This window comes from Delphinapterus leucas, chromosome 9, assembly GCF_059928025.1.
Source record: "Delphinapterus leucas isolate spDelLeu-1000000601 "Yukka" chromosome 9, BTC_Dleu_Yukka2, whole genome shotgun sequence".
NCBI classification, from domain to species: Eukaryota; Metazoa; Chordata; class Mammalia; order Artiodactyla; family Monodontidae; genus Delphinapterus; species Delphinapterus leucas.
The window spans coordinates 103,458,687-103,471,559 of record NC_143137.1 but is presented as its reverse complement, the minus strand read 5'-3'; the positions used below and the strand labels follow the sequence as shown (position 1 = coordinate 103,471,559).

Below are 12,873 nucleotides of genomic sequence, written 5' to 3'. Positions count from 1 at the left end.
GGAATGAACAATCTGCCACGTGACTCCCAGTGTTGAAAGAAAAGGGCGTTCAACTGATTCCACAAGTGACAGAAAATGTAAACTCGTGTGCTGTTTCCTAACATGTCACTGACCATCCAGGATTCCAGTAAATAAAACCAAATGACTACAGTTTGTCACATCAGGGAGAAAATGTTTACCCAAACCAAGTATCATCTATTTTTTTGTAATTTTAATTTTAATTATTTATTTTTGGCTGTGTTGGCTCTCCGTTGCTGCGCGTGGGCTTTCTCTCGTTGCGGTGAGCAGGGGCTACTCTTCGTTGCGGTGCACGGGCTTCTCACTGCGGTGGCTTCCCTTGTTGTGGAGCACGGGCCCTAGGCACGTGGGCTTCAGCAGTTGTGGCACACAGGCTCAGTAGTTGTGGCTCGCAGGCTCAGTAGTTGTGGCGCATGGGCTTCGTTGCTCCGCGGAACATGGGATCCTCCCAAACCAGGGTTCAAACCCGTGCCCCCTGCATTGGCAGGCGGATTCTTAACCCCTGTGCCACCAGGGAAGCCCTCCTTTTGAAGTGAATTTTCTACAGTGATTTCAAAGACTTGAAAAGATTATAACCTTGAAGTGACAGAGGCATCACACAAAAAAATCACTTACAAATTCTACTGCTAAATAAGAATCTATACTCTGGGCTTCCCTGGTGGCGCAGTGGTTGAGAGTCCGCCTGCCGATGCAGGGGACATGGGCTCGTGCCCCGGTCTGGGGAGATCCCACATGCCGCGGAGCGGCTGGGCCCGTGAGCCTGCGCGTCCGGAGCCTGTGCTCCGCAACGGGAGAGGCCACAACAGTGAGAGGCCCGCGTACCGCAAAAAAAAAAAAAAAGAATCTACACTCTAACACATCAGCAGCTCACGTCGTGTATCAGAATAACAGTTCCCATTTAATGAGGTTTGTTTATGCGCCAAGACAAGGCCAGGGGCTCTTACATAGGTGACTTTCATTCTCACAGTGACGCTGTAAGCAAGGCGCGCGCAGAGAACCCAGAAGGCGTCCAGTCACGGAGAGCGCATTGTCGACGCGTTCGTCAGCTGCCGGCTTCACTGCGCAAAACACCTCCGTTAAATAGTGGTGGTGACTGAACTCAGAAACAATCGTGAACGACCTGCGAAGCCGCTTTAGGTGAAGACCCTAGCCACTGGAAGAGTCTCATAAAAGCAAGGGATGCCTCGTAGTGGTTGCCAAGGGGGAAGGGGGTGGGGGAGGGAGGGATTGGGAGTTTGGGGTTAGCAGATGCAAACTATTACACATAGGATGGATAAACAACAAGGTCCTGCTGTACGGCACAGGGAACTCTATTCAGTATTCTGTGATAAACCAGAATGGGAAAGAATATTAAAAAAAAAAAGAATGCACATATATGTATAACTGAGTCACTTTGCTGTACAGCAGAAATTAACTCAACACTGTAAGTCAGCTACACTTCAATAAAAAGATAAAAATAAAAAAGTGATGTCTCAACTGCTCTTGGCATCCGTCTCCCCCTACCATGACAAGTGGGAGGAGCTGTCCACAAATTTCTTGAAGAAAACGAAGTCCAATGAAAATGCCTCTTTGCCAAAGTATGGGTGAATAAGATGAGAAACAGAGAAGCCACAGGACGACCCTTTGGCTAAAAAATAAATGACAGCGACCAACGCTGGGAATGGAATTCAATTCCAGAGAATGATCCCAAGTCCAGACCATAAGGGATGAGAGCATCCAGCTCCTTCAGATGCTGCTGAAAGATGGAGGAGCCAGATGTGAACCCAACCGAAGACCCAAAGCTGTGTGTGATTGGCAATCGAGGTCTCACGGGTGGGCTGGGTCTTGTCCCTGCTGTCCCCACGATGAGGGAGGAGAGAGGTGGACACAAGGAGGCCCACTTGGGCCTCTGTCCACCCAGAAGACTCACTGCACTAACAGATGTCCTGAAGCAGGAGGTGGTCTGCAGAGGGCCAGCCGCTGCTCACCTCTGCTGGTGAGGCCCCAAAGCAGCCACAGACGGGATGTTAACTGACGGAACATGGCTGTGTTCCAATAAAACTTTATTTACAAAAGCAGGCAGAGGCCGGATTTGGCCCACAGGCTGTGGCTTGCCAACCCCTGCCCTGCAAGGGGAGGCTCCTGGCCTGAAGGCTCAGGAATGCACAACTGAAATGGGGCCAAAGGAAGCAACCTGCAGAGACGTGGGACTGAGACAGAATTTATGAAATTACCGATGGGGATGTAGGGGAAGAGGGGCTATCGCAGGAAGGCTGCTGTTTCACCCTGTACTGGCAAATGGAGTTGCAGAAGGGCAGGATCACGAGGACAGTTTCCACGACGTTTGACTTCTAATTCAAGCGGATGCGTTTTCAAATCAGAAATCAGGAAAAAAAATTATAAAAGTAGAAATAAATATTTGGATTAAATATCTGAAGATGCGCCAGTAATCTTCTTTTTTTTCCCTCTATCAAATGTGGTTTTTATTCAACTGACAAGCACTTTTCTGTAGCTGCACTTGTGGAACTTCACATGGCAAAAACAGGAGTTTTTGTCTGTAGACTTTTTTTACCTTATTAAAAATGAGACTGGTCCTAAAAATATAGGTAGAAATAAATTTAAATTCACAAAAAACTGCATTCATGAGCCTGAAGATGAGGATGGGCCTGAGGCTGTTCTGAACCTTGATCTTTGACAGGAGACTCCAGGTGCCTAGACTGCATAGACCCAGGCTTAGTTTTCCGAGGTTGGCCTCGGGCCTGGGAAAGAGAAGTGGCAAAGGTGCTGGAGCCAGCTAACTCACCCTTCAGAGGGAAGGAGGCTGGGCTGGGTGTTGCCACTTTCAAGGAATCCGTTTCCTGCGTTATCACATCCTCAGGAACTAAGCTCCCCTCGGTTCCTTCCACAAAGATACCAGTCAAATAGCGCGACACCCAGGATCGGCGTCTGCAGCGGTCCTAACCCAGGGAGACTGCCCGAAGCATCTGGGACGAGCGAAGCCGCTTCGTGTGAGAGAAGAGTTGACGCTCGCTGAGTTTTCCTTTCTGGCGCTCCAGCTCTGGGATGCTAGAAGCTGTGATATCAAGCTCTCCATCACTTCGACCCCTGCGGCCACGGGCGGCAGCTGCAGTCTCCTCCTCCTTTTCCTCCTCTTCCACGCCACTGGTCTCCTCCATGATCCGAGGAAGGCCACGCCTCCACCCCAGGCCTTCCTCTGGCCCCGGAGCTCTACCTCAGGTCGCCCGGTTCGCTTGGCCAGAGCAGTTTTCAGTCTCCGGAGCCGGCCTTCAACAATCCACGTGTTTTTCCTGTAGCGGGACATACTCGCCAGACTCTTGTCAATCTCACCGATGCCGAGGGTGGAGCCACTGCACTCATGCACAAGGAAGGCCAGGACAGCAGCCTTCTCTTGGGGTGGCTAGGCCTGAAAAGGCTGGGTGTGCAGGCTGTCACCGAGGGCTGTCTCCTCTCCATACGCCATGAGGGGCCGCGCAGGATCTCAGACCCACTGTCTCTTGTCAGTGGGATCTCGGACACCTTCTCCCCCAAGATCTTTAAGGACTGACAGGAACCTTAAAAACCTATCTCAAATTTCAAACCTACAGGTTTGAATCTCAAACGTAAATTCAAGCATCTCGTTTCTACATCACAGTTCAACACTTCACTCAAATGTCTGTACCTGAACTCATTTTTATTTTCTGTGTGTGTGTATGTGTTTCTGAAAGATAGCGAATGTTATTTTATGTATAATAAAGAAACAAAATGTACCTCATAATAGGTACATAATCAGAACCCTGGAGGATATGGCTAGGAAATAAAAATTTTCTGGACTTGAGAAAGATGACCCAGGGTCCAGGGCGGCCCGGTCACCGAGCCCACCCCCCCGTGTACTTGAGGGACCCAGTTCCGACAGGTCAAGTCAGATTCTGCAAGATGTGAGCCATGAAGAAACTTCTTGGTTCACAGCTTTGGGGATTTTGGAACTGCAGACAGTGGGCTGTAGGCCTCTATTTATAAATCCCCAAAGACCTCTCCTTCCTAAGTGACTGAAATCCAGACCCCTCCCTGGCTCTTTAGGCCAGGTGTGCTGGCCTCTGGCCCCTGAAAAGGCTCTGCCCCAGCCCGGCCCGGGTGCTGCCCCCCAGCTCTGGGCACTCCCTCCAGGGGGGTCTCCCTGACTTCCTGGCCTCTCTCTCTCCCACTGTCAGATTTTCTTTGCTTAAGAATCATTATCATTACTCACAATTATCTCATTTGCCAGTTTCCCCATGACCCTCTCCCCGACTAGGAGTCGGGAGCCCCAGGAAAGCAGCTTCTGGAGAAGAGCTGCCACCCAGCGCTCACACTGCAGGTGGCACCTGGCTGGTGTTCAGTCAACATCCAAGGAATTCAGGAGGAACTCCCTGGCGGTCCAGTGGTTAGGACTCTGCACTTTCACTGCTGAGGGCCTGGGTTCAATCCCTGGTCGGAGAACTAAGATCCCACAAGCTGCACCGCACAGCCAAAAAGAAAAAAAGCAAAACAAAACAAACAAACAACAAAAAAAACCAGGAATTACAGGGAACGACTCTGGGTGGGCGATTGAGACGAGGCTGGCCCGGTGCCGGGTAACTTCCACACCCTTCTCCCAATCCCCGCGGCACCCTGACAACACCATGCACCCTTGTTCACCAGCAGGGGCACTGAGGCATCCCATGGTTTCCCCCAAGGCCACAGAACCATGACAATATCACAGTTTAAAGGAACAGCCTAAGTCAAACAGTGAAGTAGTTCACCCCCCCTCCACCAGCCCCCCATCCCATGCCCCCCACCAACCTGCTGCCTCTGTCCCTGAAGCAGGAAGCAGGGTGATTAAATGCACAAAATCCTTCTGGTGCTTCTATGTCCAGAACAAACTCGACTGAGCAGCGACTCATTGACTGAACCCTAATCCAAGCCACAGCGATGAGTGAGCAGCTAGAATGAGAACATTATTTGTACGCTGACGATCTTACAAAGAAATTCTTCTCGCTAAAAACTTGGAGATGTATCTATTTGCTGTAACTGCAGATTACTCAAGACCGAACGCATTGTAAATCATCCCATGTTCTGAGAAATTCTGGAACTGTCGGCTGATTTTTCCAGGAACAGAGGGTAAGAGCTGCCAAGCCCGCCTGCTGGACTCTCGCAGGAGTGCAAGAGTGCCTGCAAAAGCCGCGGCACGGCATGACGGAGCCCTTCCTCCCGGGGTGACAGGCTCCGCTGGCAGGGCCCACCGTGTGTCCGCGGCCTCCTGGCTCCTGGGAAGAGCCTTGGGCAACTGGGACGGCGACTACAAACACCTAACACGTCCGCGAAGCCAGGCACTGGCTACAGCTGGCACTCCTGCCATCCCTGCCCGGACCAGGGGAAATCTGAGATGCCAGTGGGTTGAGCTAAGAGGGCTTTGGGGTGGAACCTTCCCTACGTCCTATCTGGCCCTTACGGTTCACTCTGTGACCAGCAAAGAGGACGTTGCTCAGCTAACTTGCAGACACACTTCCCCGGGGAAGGTTTTCCCTGCAGCTCACTGATCCCATTTCCCTGGGAGAGCTGGTGCCAAGTGTGAGGCTGGCAGGCTGGGGTGACAACCAGCCAAAGCTAAACGGTCAAGTGAGAGCTGAACCCATGACCCATAGCGGCATCACGGAGTTTCGATCGACAGGGTGAGGCAACCACGGCCTCTTTAAGACCCAGGGAATGATCACACAGGAGGCAGAGGGCAGGACCTGGAGAACGCTCACCCACTGAACAGGCTGGGTGTCCCCAGCAAACTTCATGGCTCTGCGAAGGTTTCAGCCCCCTTGTCTCGCTTGAAACTGACCGTGGCTTTGTCTCAAATCCAGAAATCACAGTGAATGCTACTCCTAATCTCCAGTCTTTCTTCCAAGACCTCTTTCTCTCTGACACCAAAAAAATTAAAAAAAGATACCTCTCTGCAGCCCCTATACTATGGGCAAATTATCATCACTGCAGCTAAGCACAGACTTCACAGATGAAGGGAGAGAAAAGCAAGCTCAGAGGAGTGCAAATATCACATCAAGGGACTTCAAAACGTAAGACTCCTGCTGGAAAAACAGAGGCCGAGAGAGAGGTGGCACAAGTGCTTCACATGCTGCAGGGCTGAGAAGGAGAAACCAAGATTCCCTTGTCAAATCCAAAGGCCTAAGGATCAAACGTATCTGTCTACACCATAAAGCAAAAGTTCAAACGAAAACCTGCCACAGGAGATAAAGGACACTTACAGATGAAACTCGTCCAACGGCCCATGCAGAAGGGCTGGAGGTGAACCTGCGGTCCCACAAAGCCTGCCTGATGCTATCGGGGTGGGAAGGGCTCCACCTGTGACAGGCAGGTCACTGCTGGGCCGAGGACCTTCTCCTTCCTACGTCCTCGTCCCAGAAGCTCATGCCTCTGCTTGAAATCCCAACATTCGCCACCCTTCCCACTCACCATCTGGAGTTTCAGGGCCCTGCCGGAGACAACACAGGGCCCGCTTCATTGCAGGGAAGTGTGCACTACAATGCAAGTCTTGTAGAAAAGGATGCTGCGGTCACAGTGATGATGAGCTCTTCCAAACAAAGCAAGGAAGGCCACGTGAAAGGGCCTGGTCTTTGCGCTGAAGGGCGCGTCCACAGCCCCACTCAGCACTTCCTCCTTGACCTGCTAGTGATGAATGGTCAGGTTATGAGCTACATTTGTGCCCCGGCCCTGGGCCAGACCACTGCCAGGATCCACTGCCACACTCACTCATACCTGGTAGTATGGATGGTGCAGAAAGGAATCTGGGCCGCCCGCTAAAGCCATCGGTTCCTTCCTGCCGTCTTCAAATCGCGTGGACTGGGCCGCGGCACCTGGAACGAAGACAGACCGTGAGAAGCCCGGCCAGAGGGAAAGCCCGCCGCTCACCGGCGGCTCACGGGCAACGCGCCTGCACAGGTGACGCCAGACGCCACTCAGATCTTGGGGGCGCCAGGGGGCTGGCACCAACTCCAGAACCTCGAGCAGCCACCTGTGGTCACAGGGCCCGTGGGGCAGAGGCACTCAGAGGGGTGAGGGGGCGGCCATCCACAGTTATTAACATCCTGAAGACTTTCTGAGACTTTGGGCAACACAGACCGCCTGAGTCCAAAGAAGCACTGTGGGGTGGTGGGGTGTTGCCGGCGTCCTCTGAGCACCACCCGTGTAAATGCTGCCTCCACCAGCCACAGCCTAGAAGGAACCACTGTCAGTGGACGTCGCACCACCACCTACAGGGTCCAGGCGCTCCCTGCAGGCGCCATGCTGGGAACAACACTCATGGGCGGGGCCTCTGGAATGGACCTTAAGACCCGCCGCCGGCTCCCGGGAGGGCTGGAGCGACATCAGCTCCGTGAAGACGCACACTCGGCTCCTGCAAGGAGCCCCCGACAGGCAGGGAAGGGAGGTCCTGTCTTCCTCCTGAATCTCCTGGGGTACAACCACACACCTGATCTGCACGAGACAGTCAGTGACACCCCTTTGTTTCTGGACACAAAAAACGCCACGCCTGACACTCACAGACAAGAGACCACCTATGATGTGACCTTCTCCAAGAGAAGAGCCCCCTTGTCTGCTACACACACACACACACACACACACACACACACACACACACCCCATTCCCCTCTCTCAGAAATCACCGGAATTAAGAACATTTTCAGGAACGGTGGCAACAGCCATTAACATTCTCTGTCATAATCCACCCCAGAGGCATCCTGGACCCTCGGCCCTGAAGAATTCATGACTCCTGACCATGCAAGGCTTTCTCCAGCCTCTGCACCCATAGGCTTTGTTCTCAACTCCATCAGCAGCTAAGTCCTGCTACCCTGTAGGAATGAGCTCAGGGATCACCTCCTCCAGGAAGCCCCCCTGAATTGCCCCTCACCAATCACCACCACCCACGATAGCTCAGTCAGTGTCCACTCTGGGCTCACACCCGTCCTTCCATCTGCCACACTGAGCTGCAGATGCCCCTTCTTGGTCTCACTCCCCACAGATGAACCCTGTGCTCCCTGGTAACAGAACTCTCTCCGTGGCAGCCCCCAGCCTCACTCTCAGGAAGCACCGGCGGAAAGACACCGCCTGGCTCTTCAGGGCCTGTGTCCACGCAGGCAGGGTTCACAAAGGGGGCTCAGGGGGCCCTCAGCATCACCCTGTCAGAGGGGAGAAAACCAGACAGCAACAAGGGCCACCTGCCACGTCCAGGGCTACCTGGAGGGACACCCTCCGCCCCTACGGGGACAGGTGGGTGTCCAGTGTCCCCTCCAAGGGGACGGCTCACCCCTGAGGCTGCGTTTCAGTGAACAGTAACCAGAGCCTCGATGATGCGTGAACCAGGAAACAGAGCTGAGAAGGTGTTTCCCAATCTTACCCTCCGGGGCCTGTAAAGGCTTATTTCCCTGAAGTAGCTTTACTATGAGAAAAATAAGAGAAATTGAGAAAATGGTTCACTTCTCTCAATGAAAGAATAGAAAACCCAGGAAAAATGGGACTGGAAGAAACACTACAGACAAGGACCTGCTCAGGACAAGACGAACCGATGCTGGTTCCAGCAGAACCAACACTGCAGGGAACTAAATCCACGGGAGAGAAATTCCAGAAGCACCGCAAACAGCCCACAGAGAGGATGAGCTAAAGCACAATGGCACAATGTGACATGCAGGACGCAGAGGACAGACCGGGAAAGACCAGAAATCGTCACGGGACAGGGCTCCTCACATTTCAGATTTCTCCCTCAACTCACATCACAGGCTCCGTTTTCTAGAACTCAGAAATAAAAGACTCACAGAAGCTTCTCAGAGGAAAACTGAAAGACTTAGGTAGGGCATAAAATTGGGGATACTAATTCCACCAAAGATGATTGCAAAAATAATCAAGGTCAGATCCAGTTATGGGCTGAACTGTGTCCCCTTCACCCCGCCCCAAACTCATATGTTGAAGCCCTAACCTCCAGGACCTCAGAATGTGGCCATATTTGAAGGTGGGGTCTTCAAAGCAGTAATCAAGGCAAAATGAGACATCACCATGGGTCCTGATCGAACGTAAGAGATGAGGACACAGACACACACAGAGGGACGACCACGTGAGGACCCGGGGAGAAGACAGCCATCCACACGCCCAGGAGAGAGGCCTCAGGAGGGACCAGCCCTGCCCACACCTTGACCTCAGACTTCTGGCCTCCAGAGCTATGGGAAAATAAATTTCTGTTGTTTAAGCCACCCAGTCTATGATACTTTATTATGGGGGTCCTAGAAAACTAATATAGACCCCAAATTATTAAAACACTACCAAACTGTCCTCACAGCTAAAAGGAGCAGAAGCATTTACTGTCACCCAGTTATGTCTTCTGCGAGGTCTCTGGGACTCTTTAAGTCACCCGCACAGAAACACGAGGACGGCCCACGAGAGGCCGCTGGGCTGGAGAGACCTGGCAATGGTAACAAGATGGCGGAGGTGCTTTGTCCCCACGGCAGGACGGGTGAGGCTGGTGGCCTCCCTGCAGCCTCCGCAGGCCCGGCAGCCCCCAGGCCTTCAGGCTCCTCCAGCCCTGAGGCCACTCGCCCCCGTGGCAGTTCAGTCTCCTGTGTCTGTCTGCCCACACTCTGCCACTCAGCCCTTTAAGCAGACACGAAGGCATTCTGTAGGAGTGGAAACATCTGCAGACACGGGACTTGAAGCGAGTCCCCTCCACGGTGGGGGGGGGCCTCGTGCCATCAGCTGGAGGCCTTAAGAGCAAAGATGGAGGTTTCCTGGAGAAGAAGGAATCTGGCCTCGAGGCTGTAGCAAACTCCTGCCCCACGGATCCCAGACTTGCCGGCCTCACCCTCACTGGAGCCAATTCCTTAAAATAAATCTCCGAATACACACACCCATTAACACCCCAACCACTAGCTGTAAGATCCCAGGATCACGCCACGATGCCCCGTAGGCCTCCCCACCACAAACACACGGCCGCGTGGGTCTGATGACTCTATGGGCCGCTGCCCGGCAACCGCCACGTCCTCGCCACCCCCCAGCCCTTTCAACGAACACGCCTCCTGCCTTCCACCCTCACTGCAGCCGCGCTTTCCTGGGGGTGCTGTTTTTCTCCCCTTCACCTCACTCCCAATGGCCTGGGGGAGGGGTCCGTGTGCTCCAGGCCCCTCCTTTCTGCAGAGGACAGCCCCCCTGGCCCCTCAGGATCCTCTCTGTGCCCCTCCCATCAGGCTGTCCCATGTCCCTACCTCCCCTGCTGTCACTGTCCTGTCCCCCGCTCACCCGTGCATCCTGTTTGCCCTATCCCGCACACCCTCAGGAACTCCTGGACGTAGGCGACGTATGGAGACGTACTGTTTATTTTCCCCTGGAAGCTGCAAATTTAATGGGGGTTAAGAGTGCCGAAAATATTTAAATGTGCCAGTTTTACCACCTAAATATCACCTCTGAAAGTACTGGGTCGGCCAATAAGTTCGTTCGGGTTTTTCTGCGGCTACGGAAAAACCCGAACGAACTTTTCGGCCGACCCAATATTTGCCAGATGTGGTTGCTTCCCAGCCAGAAAAATACATATCCCATAAGCCCCGTTGAGTAGGCTCTCTGGGAAAAGAGAACTACAGTTAGACACAGCAAAAGGTTTGGATTAATTGGTCTCTAATAAGATATATCAAACCCAAAGCTAACATCACATTCAATGATGAGAGATGGAAAGCTTTTCCCTCCAAGATCACAAACAAGGAAGGTGAGGATGATCCTTTCACCACTTCTACTGAACAAAGTATAGGAAGTTCTGGCCAGAGGAATCAAGCAAGAAAAAGAAAGAAACTACATCCAAATGGGAAAAGAAGAACTAAAGTTATCTCTGTTCACAGATGACATGATCTTATCTGTAGAAAACCCTAAAATTTACAAACACACACACACACACACACACACACATACACACACACACACACACATACCCTAGAGCTTAATAAATAAATTCATCAAATCTATAGGATACAAAAGTCAACATGCAAAAATCAGGTGTGTTTCCAAATACTAACAATGAAAAATCTGAAAAGGAAATTAAGAAAACAACTCCATTCAAAATAGCATCAAAAATAATAATTAAGAATAAATTTAACCAAGGCAGCAAAAGACTTGTGCACCAATTACCAAATGTCGCTATAAGAACATAAATAAGCTATAAGGCAAACATCATGTATTCATGGGTTGAAATATTTAATATTGTTAAGATAATTAATACTATCCAAAGCAATTTATAGATTCCATGTAATCCCTATCAAAGACCCACTGGCATTTTTTGCAGAAATCGATATAATGTTTCTAAAATTCATAAGGATTCTCATGGGACCCCAAATAGCCAAAAACATCTTGAAAAAGAAAAGCAAAGTTGGAGGACTCACATTTCTTGATTTTAGAACTTACTACAAGACTATGGTAATCAAGACAGTGTGATACTGGCATAAGGACAGACATAGACTAATGGAACAGAACAGAGAGCCCAGAAATAAACCCTCACACATGGTGGACTGATTTTTAACAAAGGTCCCGAGACCATTCACTGGGCAACAGGACAGTCTTTTCGACAAGTGGTTCTGGGAAACTGGATATCCACATGCAAAAGAATAAAGCTGGACTCTTACTTTACCCTACAAACAAAAATTAATTAAAAATGGATTAAAGACCTAAATGGAGAGTTAAAACTATAAAACATATGGAAAATTTTTCATGATACTGGATTTGACAATGATTTCGAGGATACGACACCAAAAACACAGGCAACAAAAGAGAAAAACATATAAACTGAACTTCATCCAACTTAAAAAATGTGTGCATCAAAGGACACTCTCAAGAGAGTGAAAAGACCCACAGAAAGGGACAAAATAGTTACAAATCATATATCTGATAAGGGCTTAATAGCCAGAATAAATAAAGAACTCCTGCAACTCAACAACAAAAAAGCAAAAAACCAAATTCAGAAATGGGCAAAGGACTTGACACTTCTCCAAAGAAGATACACAGATGATCCACAAGCATGAAAAGACTCTCAATATCACTAGTCATTAGGGAAATGCAGATCGAATCACAATGAGACACCAGGAAAATAATAAGTATGGTGAGGATGCAGAGAAATTGGAACCCTTCTGCATTGCTGGTGAGGACGTAAGGTGCAGCCTCTATAAAAACTGGCATGACAATTCCTCAAAGAATTAAACACAGAATTAACGCAAGTTCCAGCAATTCTATTTCTAGGTATACACCCAAAAGAATCGGAAGCAAGAACTCAAACAAGTACCTGTACACGCATGTTCATAGCAGCACTGTTTACAACAGCCGAAAGGTGGAACTAAACCCAGTGTCTGTTGCCAGATGAATGGATAAGCAACATGTACTATAAACAAACAATGGACTATTATTCAGCCTTGAAAAGAAGTGGAATTTTGATACACGCCACCACATGGATGGACCTTAAAGACAAACAATGCTAAGTGAAATAAACCAATCACAAAAGGACAAATACTGTATGATCTTACTTGTATGAGGTACCTAGCTTAGAGACAAAAAGTAGAATAAAGGTTACCAGGGTCTGGGAGGTGGGGGTTTTGTTTAATGGGCACAGAATTTCCGTTTGGGATGATGAAGCAGTTCTGGAAGTAAATAGCAGTGATGTTTACACAGCTTTAGGAACATAATTCCACTGAGCTGCACACTTAAAATGGTTAAAATGGCAAATTTTATGTTTTGTATATTTTATCCCCATGTTTAAAAAAATTATTGATAAGTTGGCTATTCAGTGAGCTTCCTTTAATAAAATTAACAACTTTCACTAATTTTTATAACACAACCATGAGAGCA

General features: G+C 50.1%; 1 protein-coding gene across 10 annotated transcripts in view; it reads right to left on the bottom strand.

Annotated features, from left to right (window-relative positions):
• Positions 1-12,873, bottom strand: part of GRB10 (growth factor receptor bound protein 10) — a 197,208-nt gene that overhangs the window by 124,719 nt on the left and 59,616 nt on the right. For 7 of the 10 annotated variants that reach the window (XM_089917928.1, XM_089917926.1, XM_089917925.1 and 4 more), the window contains one exon: positions 6,772-6,869. The exons of 1 other annotated variant lie outside the window; for it this stretch is intronic. In XM_089917928.1, the coding sequence (XP_089774054.1) occupies positions 6,772-6,822 (51 nt within the window). In that variant the 5' untranslated portion in view covers positions 6,823-6,869. Of the gene's footprint in view, positions 1-6,468; positions 6,682-6,771; positions 6,873-12,873 lie in introns of those variants that run through there. 2 more of the 10 variants (XM_022593192.3, XM_089917930.1) reach the window with 2 other exon arrangements.